This window comes from Gavialis gangeticus, unplaced genomic scaffold (genome assembly GCF_001723915.1).
Source record: "Gavialis gangeticus isolate Ggan-Ray unplaced genomic scaffold, GavGan_comp1, whole genome shotgun sequence".
NCBI lineage: Eukaryota > Metazoa > Chordata > Crocodylia > Gavialidae > Gavialis > Gavialis gangeticus.
The window spans coordinates 14,653,730-14,671,763 of record NW_017729006.1 but is presented as its reverse complement, the minus strand read 5'-3'; the positions used below and the strand labels follow the sequence as shown (position 1 = coordinate 14,671,763).

General features: G+C 40.6%; 1 protein-coding gene across 1 annotated transcript in view; it reads left to right on the top strand.

The window, feature by feature from the left end:
* Positions 1-18,034, top strand: part of CPNE4 (copine 4) — a 367,095-nt gene that overhangs the window by 191,603 nt on the left and 157,458 nt on the right. The window contains exons 3-4 of the mRNA XM_019508845.1: positions 3,984-4,055; positions 12,582-12,656. Coding sequence (XP_019364390.1) covers positions 3,984-4,055; positions 12,582-12,656 — 147 coding nt within the window. The remainder of the gene's footprint in view (positions 1-3,983; positions 4,056-12,581; positions 12,657-18,034) is intronic.

Sequence of the window (18,034 nt, the reverse complement as noted above, 5' to 3'; positions counted from 1 at the left end):
TGGAGTTTCCATCACTGGAGATGTTTAAGAAGAGGTTAGATAAGCATTGGTTAGGGATGATTTAGGAGTATTCTGTAAAAAGCAAAAGTTGGAAGTCCAGGAGTCCCCCCTCATGGATCTCTGGGAGATCCTGAGAAGAGCTTTCCAGTCCAGAGCAGAGAGATGGGGGGGGGGGGGGGGGGGGGGGGGGGGGGATGGGGGGGAAGAATTGTGCTTGGAAGGGAAGAAGGGGAATATTACCTGCTGGGGGTCTCTTTATTTAAGCAGCAGCTGCTATTCCAGTTACTTGTCTTCTGGCAACTTGAGTTTGGGCTGCTGCCACTGAAGCACAGGCAGCAGCATGGCCTTCCAGAAGCTGCTTCTGGTGCCCCTTTTGCCCCCCATCCCAGGGCAGGGTTGCACCTCCCATGGCAAAGCCTCTCAGGGGGACCATCACTTTACCTCCTCCCCTCCAGATGCACCACTGAGCATGATGCTGCTGCTGCCCCTGCCCAGCTGCACCAGCCTACCCTAGAAAAGACTCCTGGGGAAGAACAGACCATATGAGTGACCCCTTGAAGTCAGCATCTGGGGCCAGTGCCCCTCTCACCTTGCCCTATTTATGCTACTGCAGATAGCTAATGCTTCCTATAATTCTGCTTGGGAATCCAAAATGTGACAGTTTCAGCTGTGCAGTCATTTTTCTCCACACAAACAAAAAAGGCAATTTACCGCTACTAAAAAAATGGATTTCTTGTCAATTATTTTGGTGATAGTCTACAAATCTTAACATTAATTATTATTTGAGGCAATGATGCAGGCATATAGCTGCCAGATGGATCCATTTTACTGGCCACTTGATTAACAATGTGTGGGTGTTCACACACACATACACATATTTACATATGCAGAGTGTTCACTGTGGCAAAATGACACTAATAGCTCACAGAGCTTGTCTCATTAAAATGAGCTAATGATAGGATCATCAAAATAAATTCCACTTGCTATACTTTGAGGCATGGAGCTGCCACATGAGTGCAGACTCTGGTGTTTCAAGTTATTTCTCTGTGCTGTGCATCTTGGAACTTTAAATAATTTGCACCACAGCTTATGCAAGTCTAGAAGTTGAGGAATAGTCCTGGAGGAAAAACTCTGATCTTTCCAAAGGAGACTGAATAAGGATAAACAACTGACCACGGGTATGACAGATTGTTGACTTTTACCCAAGTTCAACTGCACATCAGTGATTTAGTTAGTACATTTAAGGAAATGAGTGAGGTCATATTGGTAGGAAGAGAATTTTCTGTCATCATGCAGAAGATGCACTTTTTGTTCCATCATTCACTGAACTAATTATTTAATAATATTTTGTACTTCTACATCACTTTTCATCTGAAAATTTCTGACAAGGTTTTAAAAAAGTTAAGGCTCATGGAAATCACTGGAGATCAGTGAGTTTTCACTTGAACCCATTTGGCTGACAAGTAAACCAAGAAACAGATGTCAGCTGATGTAAGCAGATGTAGTGAGTAATCATTGAAAGAGTTTGACTCTGAAGTGCACTGCTAAACTCCTTCTGTGACACACCAATCTCATCTGCATTACTTGTACTCATTGAACAAACCTTTTGATACACAAAAGAGAGAATTCATGTCAACACTTTCTATTATGCCAGCCACTTTTTAAAATTACAAATGTTCTTGCTGCATCTTATCAATGACAATTATTATGACTACTGAAGTAGATGTACTTGTTATTTATGTCTGGCTTCAATGGGCAATTGCCTACCCAAGTGACTCTAAGGCTAAGTGGAGATGTCAAAAAGCCTAAGGCTAAATCAATTCAAAGTTTGCGGGTTAGTCTTAGATGAATAGATTGAACTGATAAGCGAGTGAACAGACATTTGCTTTTGATTCTGGAAATGCAGCCACATGCCTGCAGTGGCTCAGGCCAGAAGCCGAGGGACACTAGAGCATGTCTCCATGCTTGGCTGGAGCAGATAGCTTGGGCCAAGACTAGCCCACCCACCCTGGAAGGGGTGGTTTGCAAGGGAGGTGCAAAGCATCCTGACATGCTGGGGGACTGTGTGTTAACTTGAATATGGAGAGGATCGGGGACAAGTTCAATAAACTGATTTAAACTAAATCAGTTAAGTCTGATACTACATCCATCCAGTTTTATTTTAAACCAATTTTGGCCATTTTGAAATCGGTTTATGTGCACTGAATGTCTGTTGTGTTACAGATTTGAATTGGTTTCCAGTCACTTATAAGCTAGAGACAGACATTCAAAAAGCCTGAGCCTGAATTGATTCAGTCTTTGTAGATTACTCTAACCTGGCCAGGCTAAACCAGTTTGTAATCACAAAGGCATCCTCTCTGGAGTGCATAAATGCAGGCACATGCTTGCAGTGGTCCAGACTAGAAGCTGAGGGGGTACTAGAGCAGCCTTAATCTACCTGTTGATTAGCTCCAAAAAGCCTGTCTGCCTTTGTCATCTCCCACAGCACAGACTGTAGCCAGCATGTGGTCTGCTAGCTAATGCTGAGATGTGTCTGTAAAGCAGAGGGGTGGGGGGAATAATTCCTGTTTAGCAGGGAGAAGCCAGGCAGATGCCTGCAGTCTCTGCTAGAGCTTCAGCAAGGGATCAGAGGGGAGAAGCCAGCCCTGCTGTGGAGCAGAGAGCCCCACCCAGCCCAGGGAGCATGCCAGGATGCTGGGGGAGTCTGGTTTATCTTAAACCAGCAAGGGGTCTGGGACAGACATTGCATAAATCAGTTTGACCCAAATCAGTTGAGTCTGATGCTACATTCAACCAGGTTTAATTCAAACCAGTTTCAGCCATTTTCAAACTGGTTTATGTGCATTGAACATCTGTTCTGTTACAGGTTTAAACCAATTTCTGATCACTTAAACTGGTTTATGTGTAATGTCTGTCCCTAGCCATACTGGTTTATGTGTAATTTCTGTCCCTAGCCTAAAACAATAGCACTATCTTCATGCTAGGGCTAGAATAGATCTCAGAAGGTAATCTAGTCCAACTCCCTGCTCAAGGCACAATCATCCTAACCTAAGCCATCCAAGACAAATGTTTGCTTTGCCTGCAGTTATAAACTTCCTATGACAGAGATTCTGCAACATGTCCAGATAACCCATTCCAGTGAATAACTACTTTCAGAGTTAGAAAGTAGTAATGTAACTTAATATTAAACTCAATATCCCTTGTAGCAATTTAAGCCCATTGCTTCTTGTCCTGTCCCCTGACTGGAAGAAAAATGGAAGATTCTCCCAATATCTGGCTGCTGTGGGTTATATTTTCTGGACTGCTATTCATTTTTGTTTTCCCCCTTTCACTTTGTTTACTCTTTTCCTGAAGTGTGATGCCCCAAACTGGGCACGGCAGTACAGGTGTGTGTCACCAGTGCTGAAGAGAATAGCAAAATCATTTCTAGACACGTGCATTTGACATTCCTATTAACAGATCCCTGTATGCTATTAGCTTTTTATGGAACACTTTTTCACTGCTTACTCATACTCAGTTTGCAGAAACTGTAACCCCAAAGTCCCTTTCTTCAACACTGCAGCCTAGCCAGGGATCTTGGTAATTATCCTCTGGGGTCCTTTCCCCTCCACCCCTGCCACAGACACGCGCACAATGCTACACTGTAAGCTCTGACAAAGAGAACATCTTTTAGTTCTGTGCTTGTACAGTGTTTAGCACAATAATTTCCTGTACTAATATTGGACTTCCATTACCTACTGTAATACAAGTAGCAATAGTAGTAGTAGTAGTAGTAACAACAATAAAAATGTATACTTTAGGGCACAGATTATCTACTTTATTATTTATCTGTACAGTGCCTAACACAATGGGAACCTGATCCCTGATTATGATTCCTATCCATTACTACATTATAACTAATTATTATTATCAAATATAAATCAAATCACATTCTACGTATTTACTACAGAGCTTAATTATTCTTTGTTTTGGTTCTTGAACAGATTGTTTCACAGAGGAAACTCTCCAAATCCTTACTGAAACATGGGAACACAGCAGGGAAATCATCCATAACAGTAAGCCATGCTTAAGTACATTTTTTGTTGTATTTAAAAAGATCTAATGTGACTAATTTTCCATAAAAGCATCCTGCAAAGTTGTCAGTCTGACCCTTAATTGAAAAATGTTTGGATCGTTCTGATCAATCTGAATGTTTTTGGCAAATATTTACAATACACAAATGACAAGAAAGTAATGTGTGAAACTTACAAGGCCTGTGAAATGTATCTACATAAAGGAATCTGTGTTGTGGGAAAGATATGTCATTTGATTACTTCTAATCCAAGCTCTGAATCCTCTAAAAATGTACTTAATCCTTCATTTTGTAACTACTGTATTTACTCAAATACTAGACAAAGTTTTCCCCCTAATCAGCATGGGAGGAAAAACAACCCTATCATTTATTTGCATACAAAAAACCTTATGGAATGCATTGTCTATCATTTAACTGCTGCCAAAAGCAGCGTGTGCACAGTAATGGAAACCAAATAGGAAGTTGATTTAAATGCACCCAGCACTGAGCATGACTATAAAACACATGGCCCATATTGGGCAAACATTTTTTTCTTTTTAAAATTTTGTTTCCATGGCCAAATCAGTTCTGAATTATATTGGGCAAAGGCCACTAGTCAAGTTCCAAATTTTGACTGAGCAGAGCTCACTTGTTCAACTGTGTGTGGCTCTATACCGGGCAAGTATCCTCTCTCTCAGACCCATCAGCCTTGGGCTTTGGATACTCTCCAGATCCATGGCAGGCATCCTATGTGCAAGCCCCAAGCTTGGAGGCATTGGGGTTCAGAGGCTCCTAAGTTTCGCTTGCTCCTAGTCAAAGGGCCAAGGATTAAGCCAGGGGAAAAGCATGAATGCAGTCTCCCATTACCCCAGACTTGTGCAGTCAAGTTTCCTGCATTTTAGGAAACTCACAGGAATCAGCCTGCCCCTTAGGATAGGCCTTACCCTGGAAAAATCACCTTTGGGATCATGATATCTGCCCTGCCATTGGCCAGATATACTGATGGAAATCTACCATAAGTTAGTACAATCCATTTGAATAAGATATATGGTAGTGTGCATTGTGCTCATTCCTCTTCAGCGCACTCTTTTTCAAGTCATGGTGAGCCACTACATTGAATACATTTTTACGTCCTCTTCACTCCCACAGCTGAGTTGCACTTTTCTTTCTCATTTCCAATGATTCCTGTTTCTTCACCAGCCTTAAACATCTGGCAAGCATCACCAAACAGGTCCCAAACAGTTCACCCAGGATCCCTCTGCCACCCCCCATCTCAGCTTGTCTCATACAGTTAGTGTGGCCCCACCCATCTTGAGGTGGAGCTGGACCAACTTGTCCTGAATCTTATCTGCATATACATTTTTGGAGGACCCCAGGACTTTGACAAGAACAGCTGATTTCAGTCATTAGTGGTGAGCTAATTAACACATGGCTCCTTTTGTGGAGGATATTTGAAGTACCCACACATACTGAGCAGTGCTGAGCTATGGGGGTCACCATAGTTTGAAATATTGGAGACTGCCTTTGGCTTTGTAGAATATCACACGTAGTTTACTTCGGGGCAACTGAACCCTGAGCTTTCAGGCTTGGGCCTGCACGTGGGATGCCTGTTAAAGGATTTAGAAGTTTCTGAAGCCCCAGGCTGGGGTGGAAGATACTTGGCAGTAGCAGGGCCACCTATGGTTCCTGAATGATTAAAATGGATGTGGACCTTATTTAGCTAATTTGACCTGGAACATGAAAAATTTTCCTTAAAAAAAAAATGTATATATTATATGTACTATGTAAGGAGGTACAAAAGTGCTGTTGCTCTTTAACAGTGGGTTTTTGGATTAATTAAATAAATTAATAATTTGCCTGTATGTGAATTATTATAGGTATGTTTATTTCAAAGTCAGTGGGTGTGTCTACATGAGATGCTAACTGTCTGCTAGTCTAATAACACTGTGCAGTAGGGTGCCGGGCAAAACGTATGCTAATATGCTACTACTGTACAGTAGTATTAAGCTACTGTGCAGTTAATGTCTGTAAAAACCCGTGCACCAGTGCTACTGCACAGTAGCACCAGTTACTGCATATTGATTTAGTACTTTGTTATCTAAGCACTAAACTTAATGCACAGTAACTATGTGTAGACGCATCCAGTGTTTTCATATTTGCTCCTCACTTCCATGTGTTCAGGCCAAGCAGGGTCTGACAGTAAAGGGGCAGGAGAGGGGCTGCAAGAGGAAGAAGGGGGCGCGGGGGCATAGATTAAAGTGGTCATCTGATCTCCCAAATTTATTTTCTCTGCTATAGTGGAAGGGGGATAAATTGAAGGCAAACCTGCAATAAATAGATTTGATATCTGGAAAATTATAACACACTTATACATTTTCTCCATATATAGAATCTAATTATTAGGTAGTCATCTTCTATTTGAGTAAATACAATACTTACATATGTGTTTAATTTTTCACGAGGGTAATTTCATTAACTTCACTGTGTATAAAATTAAGCTTCTGTATGAAGGCGTTGGCAAAATTAAAGGTGTTTCACTTCTGTCTATTTTCTAATTTCTAAAATCAAATTGATAGATCATATAATGCCATTGACTTTTTATGCCAAAGAAGTGGAATATTAGTACAGTGATGCAGAGAGAAACATTTAATGTGTGTTGGGGAAAAAAACATTAAGCAGTTGGAAAGGGACTTTTGACTTTTCTAATATTTTATTAAAGCCTTTGAATTGCTATCCAGCTTTCCTTAATAGTTAACTTGTTGCAGTGAAAATTTGAACACATTATAGAGGGTACAAAATGTTGGGAATGAAACCTATGAAAATGAAACTATAATTATCAGCAAAATTACCTGTGAACAGAACAGGTTCTGAGCCTGTTCATACAGTATACTGTATACATTTATATGCATGGACCCAAACTCATAAACACCTTGAAATGTGCACAACACTTACCACTTACAAGTGGGAATCTCTCAGGTGAACAAAAATGCTAAACTAACTGTTTTTGAAGAATATGAAGACATAGAAATAAGACAAGAACTCTATGCTGGTATAATTTACTTAAATCTGATATAAAATGACCATGAGAATCAACAGTTACTCTACACTGTGTAAATTACACTGGTGTGTAGGTGTCATTTGTCCAGTTCCATCATGGGGTAATCATTTGGTCTAAGGCAAACAGATTTTAGCTTTTCCTTTGCTACCAAGTACCAAGGTACTGTAATAGCTACTTACTCTGAGCCATTGCCCCCAGAATAGCTGCTCATTTGTTTGCTCCAGATCCTAGTGTAATTTTCGTCAGTGTACAAAGCCTATGTAATTTATGCTGCTATAAATGTGTTGCTTGTTTAGAGCCTTAGATGATTGGTGTGTTACTTTAAGATTCTCCAATGACACATTACATAGAAAAGGTTTATTGTTCAACCCAACACTGAAAAATGCAAATTTTGTCAAGCCAGAAATTTTTCACAAAACATTAGGCCAATGAAACAACTAACTAAAAAAAAAAAATTGGGTGCAAAATGTTTTGAGATTCCCTAAATGGGTCCTGTTTTGACATTGTCAAATCAGGAAATACCATCTTATTAAGTCAAAATAACCTTTCAGTATGAAAATGTAGTAAAATTATCCTAAAGGAGTTTTAAAAGACCAACATTAAATTAATATTATCTGACAATTATTAACATGTGAATGTGGAAATACTGAGTTCAGTGGAGGGTCCCAAACTAATCCAGGAACTGAAAAGCAAGCCTTATAATATGAGGCTGATAGGATCAGCCTATTAAGGAGAAGGATAAAGTATCTGGATCCTTGTGTATTGGTACTTACACATAAAACCCGTAGTTTAAAATGAAGGATATGCAGTTTTGCTGACAAGTGCATAACAATGTCCAGTGGCTAGATGCTGACTCTAGAAAAATTCACCTGAGAAATGAGATGCTAGTTCATAGGGGTGAAGATAAAACACAGGGATATTTTGCCAGGGAAGCAAGTAGACTGACTGTTGCTTGAAGTCTTTAAATATCTTTCTGATAGGTAAGCTTTAATCCAGGTTGGGGCTAGGCATGGGCAACTAGTGCCTCCTGAGTCGGGAGGGGTGGGCACTTGCCCTCCCAGCAAACAGTCAGTGCCTAGGGGGTGGTCTCCCCATGGCTGATACCATAGGCCAGGGAGCCAGGGAGGGACCCATGGCCGATCCCGCTGACCTGCAAGTGGCAGTGGCATGCCACTGACGCTTCCGGGCATGCCACTGGCACTTCCAGGTTGGTGGGATCAGCCACGGAGGGACCACTTCTCCTAGTGCACTCTCTGTCTAGCGCTCTTGGGGGGGGGGGTACCAGCACTCTTGCCTGCCCCCCTACGTGGGAAAGCTGCTGTCAGGGGGTGCACGTGCACCTCCACGTACCCCCTACACGTCACTACTGCAGCTAGGTGTTCATGGCTGTCTCCTCTCCTGGACTATATGAATCTCTTAAATGTATTCGCTTTCTTCCATAGCCATGGGGAGAACAAGATTTCCTATTCCTCATAACACTCATACACTTTCAGCTCTGCATTGAGACAGTGATTAATCAAATCTTTTGCTTCACACTTTGTTTGTTGCTTGTTGGGAGAGAGAGAATTTTTTATCTGTGGAGCCGAATTGGTCAGATGTAGAACATGGTTTTTTTTGCTCTTTTCCAAAGCATCAGAGATTGGACAAAGCTGCAGATGAGACAGGGTGGACCTGTTCTGTGATATTGTAGAGTTGTCTCACTTAGGCAACTGGTTGATGTGCTTAGCTTACATCCTCAGGGCCAAACAGAACACAAGATTTTAGGCCAAGAAATGATTTTTTCCAAAGGTTGGGTCAGATTGGGTCCACTCTCTGCAGCATGGGATATACCTTGCCTGCTGGGTTATCTCAGCATGTCTCACATAATTAGGTCCCTGACATTGCAAAGGACATAGTTATTGGTGCTACCTTGGTCTCTCAAATTTCCTGCATAACACATGCAGTAATTTAGTCTTGATGACCTTAGTTTAGTTTAGTTTCAACAACCAAAATATTTTAGTCGAACTGAAGTGATTGGGCCTAATATTTTTATTTGATTATGTATTTATTTATTTCTTTATTATGGGTTTCCAAGGCAAAGTTCCATGGCCTGTGATATATACTGGAGGTAAGGCTGAATGATTGAATGGTTCCTTCTGCCCTGCACCTCTATGAAAACAAAGCCTGGGCCAAACTTTACATATCCTGGCTCTTAGCCAATGTTATTACGAAACAGATGGACTTTACTCACACTGGGAACAGCTGAACTCAGACAGAAATAATATGAAAAGCTTGCTGTTTCAACAGAGAAAACACAAATAAAATATTACTAATCCGTTTTGGTCCCAGGGTACATACCAAGCATCTGTGATATACTGAATTTACCAAAGTTAATTTCATGACTTTTCATATATACTGTTATGTATCCTTTATTGAACTGGTAAGTTTCACATACCAGAGAAGTTTGCTATTGTCATTATTATACCACTATCTCTAGCATATCTAATCAATACATTGTTATTTTTTTGCTGTGAAGTAAAATAACCACTTTTTAACAACTGTTGTTAAAGGTCTGTCATCACTTTTAGTTAGAGGATTGGAACTTAGTTATAAAATATTACTGAAACCTAAATCTTGATGTACAAATCCCAGGTGTATTAATGATGATTAATGATCCTTCTAACCAGTAGATTACGTGGAAGAAATATTTGGGCTAAATACAGACATTCAGAAAGCCTCTGACAGCTGCGTTATAACTGTTACACTTTACTTAAAGTGCTATAAGTTAGAGTGGGAATAAACTGAACAGACATTGGCTGTTTGGGGGGGGGAGTGGGATTTGATGCCTGTCTGGATTGGCCAATGCCAGCAGGCCGGGGGCACTCCTGCATGCCTCCCAGGAAGCTGCCAGAGCCAACCCCACCCCCCTATTTTGGACCTTCCCACACTGCTTTTTGCTGGGCCAGGATGGAAAGGACCCCTGCCTGCCGTACAGACCCAGCCTGGCCTCTCTCCCGAAACCCTAGCCAGCAAGCTGAGGGGAAGGGGCTTTTATGGCAGGAGGCCTCCCTTCCTGCCTGGCCCCAGTTCCTGGTGAGGCAAAAAGCCAGCTGGGCACCCCCACACTGCAGCTCCTGGATGCAGCTGTCAAAAGGCTGGGGCAAAGGTGGGGTGGGGAATGAACCCCTCTGCCATGCAAACCTAGCTCAACCCCCACAAGAACCCAGACAGAAAGCTGTGGGGGAGACCCTCGTGGTGGGGGGAGCTCCCTTTCCCCCCACCCTCAGCTTTGTGACACCTACAGCCAGGAGCTGTAGCGTACAGCTGCCTTGCTGGTTTTTACCATGCTGGGAACTGGGACTTAGGGGGGAAACAAAGCCTGTCTGCCATGCAGACCCAGTCCTGCCCTCCCCAAGACCTGAGCTCACAAGCTTGGGAGGGGCAGGGTGGACTCCACACATCAGAGAAGCTATGTTTCCCCACCTCACCGCACAGCTGAGCTGGGAGGAGACAAGCCTTATCTGTCTTCTCTTTGTGACAGCCTGGGGGCAGGCTAGGCTACCGCTTGCTCAGAGCAAATGGGCGCCAGCCCAGACTAGGAAGCCACCCAGTGAGGGGCTCCTGGGATGACAGCAGAACGCAACCTACATTCAAGCACAATAGATGTAGTACAGGCATTCAAAAAAGTGTTCTAACCTAAAGGACTTTAGTCTCATATTGCATCCATCAAGGGTTAACTTAGAGCAGGATCTGCCATTTTAAAGTGCTTTGAGTGCTGTGAATATCTGTTCTGTTATGGCTTTAAATTGCTTTCTGTGCACTTAATGCATGTTAAGTGAAACTGTTGTACCTACCCTCAGTTTCAACTATTCATGTCTGACTTGCGCACAGTAAATATTTGTGCATATACATTTGTGTTTTTCTACACATTTATGGGGTTGTGCATATATAACACTTTTTAACTACTTTGTTTGAACAAAGGCCATTTTTATACAGGCACAAGTCATCCTCCATTTTTTTAAATGTTGTCTCTCTAAGACTCCCAGCAGATGCTGTTGAAACAGTTATTGAGGATGAAGGTAGCACTGACAACTCCTAGGAAAGGAATTAGACAGCTCAGCAGTGGGAGTGTGATATTGCATTCTATTGATTCCTAGTCTGACCCAGGCAGCTCATAGCTGGTATGAAGGATGCCACTGAACTCTCGTGTATCTACCAAGAATATGAGCTCTGTAACATGGGAATGGTTTAATCCTGGGTGGGGCACAAACATGAGTAGTTATAAAATATGTGGGCTCTAAAATTCAGGGGTTTGTGTTCTGGGGGAAGATTTTATGGACGGTTAGCTATTTTGAGTATTTTCAGGTGTAATGTCTTAGCTCTGTTTAAAGCCTGGTGAGCAGTTAAATGTTTCATTGGCAGTGCAGTTGTGTGGAAAAGACAGAGTGGAGCTACTGACTAAGGGTATGTGTAGATGTTCATGGCACTTGATCTAAACTCACACAGCTTACTTAAAGCCATATGATCATAGATTGGGTCTGACTTGTGCGCATGTTCGCCAGTGCCAGCAACATGATCCAAGTAGGGGTGAGCGGAATCAGGGTGGGGTTGGTGGGTTTGGAAGGGGTTGGCAAGTTTGGGGCGCTGGTGTCTTTTCAGGGTGTCTGCAAGGGGTTGTCTTTCTGGACATAAGGGGCTAAAAATAGCCCAGTCAGGGGTAGGAAGAGCCCGAGAGCTGGGTTTTCCCAGCCCCAGGGCTATGCTCCAGTGTGTGCAGACATTCTTTAGATCAGACCAGTCATTTTTTGCCTGATGAAACTCCCTGAACATCTGTACAAACGAGCACTTAAATCAATCTAACCTAACCTTACTTAGGTTGATCTGAGTGTAACATCTGCGCATACCCATAGTTATACCAATAAAAGTGCTAGAATAGATATGATTATATTTATAGAAACTTGCTTTTACCAGCAAGTTATGGTAAAACTTACACAGGTACAGCATATGTACAGTGATTCCAATATTATGAACTTTTATAGTGATATAAATTATGTACATGTTAATTGGTTTTGCCAGTTTAGCTATAGCAATATAACTATATTAGCAAAAGTCTCTATATAGACATGGCCAGAATTTCAAGGTAGTTAATCCCATGTTATTTCATTTCTTCCAGTTTATTATGGGAAATTGTGTATAAATATGTCATCTTAAAATATCTTTAAAAATAGCATGATATTTTCTAAGTTTAGATTCAAACTACTCTTGTATTTTCCCCCTTAGAAATAATTAATTTGTGTGAAAATGTCCTTCTACTCAGTTTGAGGCAAAATGACCTATTTTGATATGTATGCCAGCTAGGTTGCCAATTTCTTGGCAAGTGACTGTCACTTTCCTCCTGACATGGTTCTTAGAGTACTCTTCAATAAATGGCATCCTTCCTCATTTTTTTTCTGTTATTATATATGCAAAACTCAAATGTAACTTTCCATTTAGGTGATTGCTGAGGAATTATCCGGCAATGATGACTATGTTGAACTTTCATTCAGTGCACGGAAATTAGATGACAAGGTAAGCTGTTTGATATTAACCTTATTGAAAGAAATAGGAATGCCTGCAAATATAATTTAATAAGATTTCTTTCCTTGCAGCTATTTTTTTTTGCCTGACGTTATTAAACACATCAGAGATTTCAGATCAATGTTCACAATGAGGCTTTCCTCAAGTTGCGAAGTAATTAAAAAAAACTCAAGGGAATGTAATTAAAACCAAGACAATTTAATTATGCAGAGACCTCATTTATTTAAAATGCCACAGATCAGAAGTGCTTAGATAAATGAGCTTTTTACAAGTAGTCAAAGATGTAATATTCAAACTAAGTATCTGAAAATAAAGCTGGAAAATTTCATATCATTTTATGCATCATGTATGTTTTGTTCAGCAAATTATCTGATGTTTGAGAAACGGTTGCTTTAATATTTCCAAAAACTTTCTTTCATTTAACTAGATATCTAAGCATGGACTAAAACCCATCTCTTCATTGTGCAGGGCACCTTTATCTTCCAATGTTAACATTGTTATTAATAATACTTAAATAATATGTTACTTCTATATAGCAGCTTTCACCCAAAGGACTTGGAACACTTTCCAAGCGTGGTACACCTTCAAATATCTAATTATCTAATATAATTGAAGGTATTTAATTATTTCAAGTAATATAGAAGATATCATTGTAATTAATGGATGCCAGGTGGCCATGACCTTCCTTAATATAACAGCGATTTTCAGATAATTGAAGATCAGATCATCGCTGTTGCACTAAGTTAATACTTCCAACACTAGAATATACACCTGCTTGGGTGCAGATCAGGAACATACATTTATATTACAGAACAGTTTGACAGAAAATGCTGGGATTTGCAAATGTTTATGAGCACGTGTAATTTTCTCAAGTAAGTTACACAGTCAAATCAGAATAGAGTTGCCTAGGTGCAAAGTGCTTTCAGGATTGTAAATTAAGAGAAGAACAATCCATAGAGCTGAAACTGCCAAGAATATTGGATAGCCAGGATATAATTAACACAATTGGAACTTTATTAGGACACAAATGCTAATAACTTCCCTGCGTTTAGAATCCTTAATGACTATAAATTATCAGGACCTTCACTTGTGTCCCATCTGAAAGAAGAATTGTCCTCTCCCTGAGAGTTCCTGGCTTCTCAGCACTTTTCAAAATTAGATCATTTCTTTAGGTGCCCCAAAGTGGATTTAAGACCATAACTTTAGGTTCTTATTTTTAACCATATTTGCAGGTTCAATCCATGATTCGACTAGATGATCTCTTGAGGTCCCTTCCAGCCTTACTAATCTATGAATCTGTGAAAACCATGCTTTAAAAATGCCATGTTCATTTAGCTGTAGGTCTTACTATTATGTAGACAAAGGGCGGGGGGAATACAAGGTGCTTTATCCAAGCATTTCCTGCTACAAGTATACTATAGAGACTAGTAAAGATAACTTCATAATGAAGACCATGTTTATGGCTCATATGAGCCCAGTTAAATTGTTTTATTCAAGGTGTGTTTCAATGCTGTATTTATATATGCCTCTTGGAAGCTTTAGGACATGTCTACGCCACAAACTTAACCTTTCTGACAGCAGAGCTGTCAACCTGTGCTCAGCACTTTGCTTCTAGTTTAAAAGGCAGCTCATGTGGAACAATGCAGAGTGCTTAAGGGGATGCTTCCTGACACAGTAGTATGCTTGCAGTGGAGAGAAAAAGACTCTTAAGCACAGGTCACCTGTTTATGAGCAAGGTATAAATAATACAGGGTCCTTATGAGTCATACAAGAACATTGTGGCAGATGCCCTTTTCATGATCTGTCTGAATTACTGGATCTCTTAATCTCCTTTGGTTGAATGATCTATTGGAACAAGCACAGGACTGAGAGTCAAAAACTTAAATGAGCCAGTGATTCATTGGTTACCAGAGATTGGTATAAATTCATGCAGGTCCACTGAAATCAATAAAGCTATGTCAAGTTTGCACTGCCTAAGGATGTAGCCCTAAACTGAACCTTAGGGCTAAGTACAGACAGTCAAACAGCCTGAGGCTGAATTGGTTCAGTCTTTGCAGCTTAGTCTAAGCTGCAAAGATTGAACCAATAAGCAAATGAATGGACGTTCACTTTTGATTCCAGAAATGCAGCTACGTTAGGAGCTGGGGGACACTACAGCATGACTCTCTGGCATGTAGTCAGCAGGGGCTGTGTGTTTTCTTCTTCTTACTGCTGCCCCAAGGCCTCTGGGATTTGCAGTCTGGACTTGCAGTAGCAGGAGGGTTGCTTATCAATTCCTCTTCCTGCTTCCAGGTACCTCTGGGATTTGTAGTCCACAGTCGCAGCCAGCACTAAGTAAATAGGTCAGGACAGCTCTGTACTTGGGGGAAGGGATGTTTAACCCACCCCCTGACCATAGATCCCAGCAGGGGTTTACCTGGAAGAGGAGGGGTCAGTGAGCCAGCCAGTGAGGCCATTGAGCCAGCCCTCACTTGCTTCAGCTAGGGAGCAGAGGGGCAGGGCCAGCCCTGCTCTCTGAAACATACAGCACAGCACAGCCCAGGGCTGCAAAATGCTGGGATGCTGGGGGTCTGTGATTTAACTTGAACCAGGAAGGGGTCTGGGTCAGAAGTTGCATAGACCGGTTTGACCCAAATCAGTTAAGTCTGATATTACATTCAACCAAGTTTATCTTAAACCAGTTTCAGCCATTTTCAAACTGGTTTATGTGCACTGAATTTATATTCTGTTACAGGTTTAAACCAGTTTCTGATCACTTTAACTGGTTTATATGCAACTTCTGTCCATAGCCTAGGAGAGGTCTGCCCATTACAATGAAGTTCTGTGTAGATAAAACCCAATTAGCTCTGAATGAGCTACCTTGGGTACTGGAAGTAGGGAAATATACCCTGCTTTTCAGCAATGCTACTTAATCTGGGGAGAATGCTGTCTTGACTGGATTAAGTAGCATTGCTGAAAAGCAGGGTATATTGCCCCAGACAGATTGCCATGCTTATGTGGCTATATTGCTTCTTTTGTTTTAGCATATATTACTCTATTCATAAGGCAGGAATTTGCTGCTTAATGGGGCTGATGGTGTTAGAAAGTCTTATTTGCTAGGCTGCTTAGCTCACTTAATTAGAACCATGATTAGGTGTTACAGGCTTTATATAACCCAGATGATTTAGCCGGTAGTCTATAATGATTCCACCTTAGCCACAGGAGACTATTATTTAAATATATAATTATAGATATAATTTATTTGCTAGTTCATGATGGTTCACCCCATTGCTATTCAGAGATGTAAAAATTCATAGATCAATGGCAAGATAGACAAGCATCATAGAAGCATAGGGAAGTAGGTCCAGAAGGGACTTCAGGATGTTATCTAGTCCAATCCACTGCTTGGAGCAGGATTATCTCTGTCTAAACCATCCTAGACAAGTGTTTGTGTACCTGGCACTTAAAAACTTTCAGTGATAGAGAATCCAAGCCTCTCTAGGTAATCTGTTCTGGTGATGAACCACCCTTTTAGTTATACAGTTGTTCTTAATATTCAATCTAAATCTCTCTTCCTTTGGTTTAAGACCATTACTTCTTGTCCTGTCCCCTGTGGACTCTGAGAACAATAGATCTCTACCATCTTTATAAACAACCCACTATATATTTTTAGGCCTTCAAGTCCTGTTTTAAAATCCTCAGAAACTGATACCCCAAAATCTACAACCACAGAAACCACAGTTACCACAATAGGCCTTCCACACATTTCTGGCCACAGACAGCTTCCTCAACAATGTGCCAAACTGCAGCTGTAGATGCTTACCAGGAAAATTGCTGGGAGAAAAATGAGGCAACTCAGTACAACTTAAGCACTTCCAATGTTTTGCCACTACTGTGCTGTGGGAGTGTTTTGGATTACAGTTGTGGCGTTGGGCATCTAACACTCGCCTAAGTTCTGTTTATGACCCCAAAGTGTTTTATATTTTGACATCTAGCTCCAGTTTTTACAGTGCTTGGTACTGTAGCACCTAAGTCCCTTTTGGTATTTGCCCTTAGTTCCCTTTTAAAATATCAGCCTTTGTTGAAAAGACAAAAGATCAAAAAATATAATTAAGAACAACCTACCTTAACTATAAGTGACATTCACATTTGAATAATCAGCAAATGTAACAAAAAAGAATGAAAGAAAAAAAAAGAAAGAAAAAAAATCGACATAATTATAACAGAAAAACAAAATGTTAACATCAAATTTCTGGCAGATAATAAAAGCGAGTTTGTTGCTAGTTTAATAAGCAGCAAAGGTTTTTCATAAAGCTTCAGTAGAGATTGAGGACAACAGAATAAGTGAAGCAAACTCGATTTCTTTTTTAGAGGGATGGCTGTAGCATCTCATGCAAAAGTATAAGGCACTGGCATATGTCAAAATTTGCCCTCATTTGGTAAGGGTGAACAGAAAAAAAAGATAGCATTTTTGTAGTAATACATGTTTGGAAGGCATGGTTACATTTCTGTGTTTTATTGAAGCCCACTTAATTCAGATGGCTCATCTTTGTTTCAAGAGATCCACTGAGAACCCTTCACAGTAAAACAATAACTTCCCAAATGGTTACATTGAATTAGGAGTTATGTCACAATTACCATAACAAGCAGTTACATTTATTGAATGCTGTAATAAATGTTGAGCACTCAGACAAACTGTCATTTTCTTGTTTTGAAGAGGACGTTTCTGGTGCCTCAAGAAAGATTCACAAACTGTGACGCTTGTGAAATACGAAACGATTGTTTTCACTGGGTGTGTCTACACAAGACGCTAACTGCACAGTAGTCAAATAACACTGTGCAGTAGCACATCACAGCACCAACAGTGCTAATATGCTACTGTGTAGAATTATTAGGCCACTGCGCGGTAGCATCATTTAAAAGGCATTTGCTCATGATACCATGCAGTAACTCCAGTTACTGCACATCTATTTAGTACTTGCCTTTATTTAGTACTTGATTATACAAGTACTAAATAAATGTGCAGTAACCACTGTGCACTACTGTCTCATGTAGACACACCCACTGTGAAATTATTTTGCTGTTGCTTCAGGAATACGTTTGAATTTTAAAGTGAGTAGTAGTTTTTGGATGTCTAACTTTAAAAACCTCAAAGGGGCCTGACGTTCAAAAAGTGCCAGAAGTCTACACTCTGAAAATATTGACCACGCACGATGTTTCAAGCTAGGTAGAAGCACTCGCTAGTTAATGTGCTAGTAGCTGTGAACCATAACTTCTTTGCATGCTGAGAGAATATTATACCACTGTCAAACGCATTTAATAAATCCTTTAAAACATTATTAAAATATTAAGACATTAAACCTTTATTGCACTATATGTCTTCCAAAGGA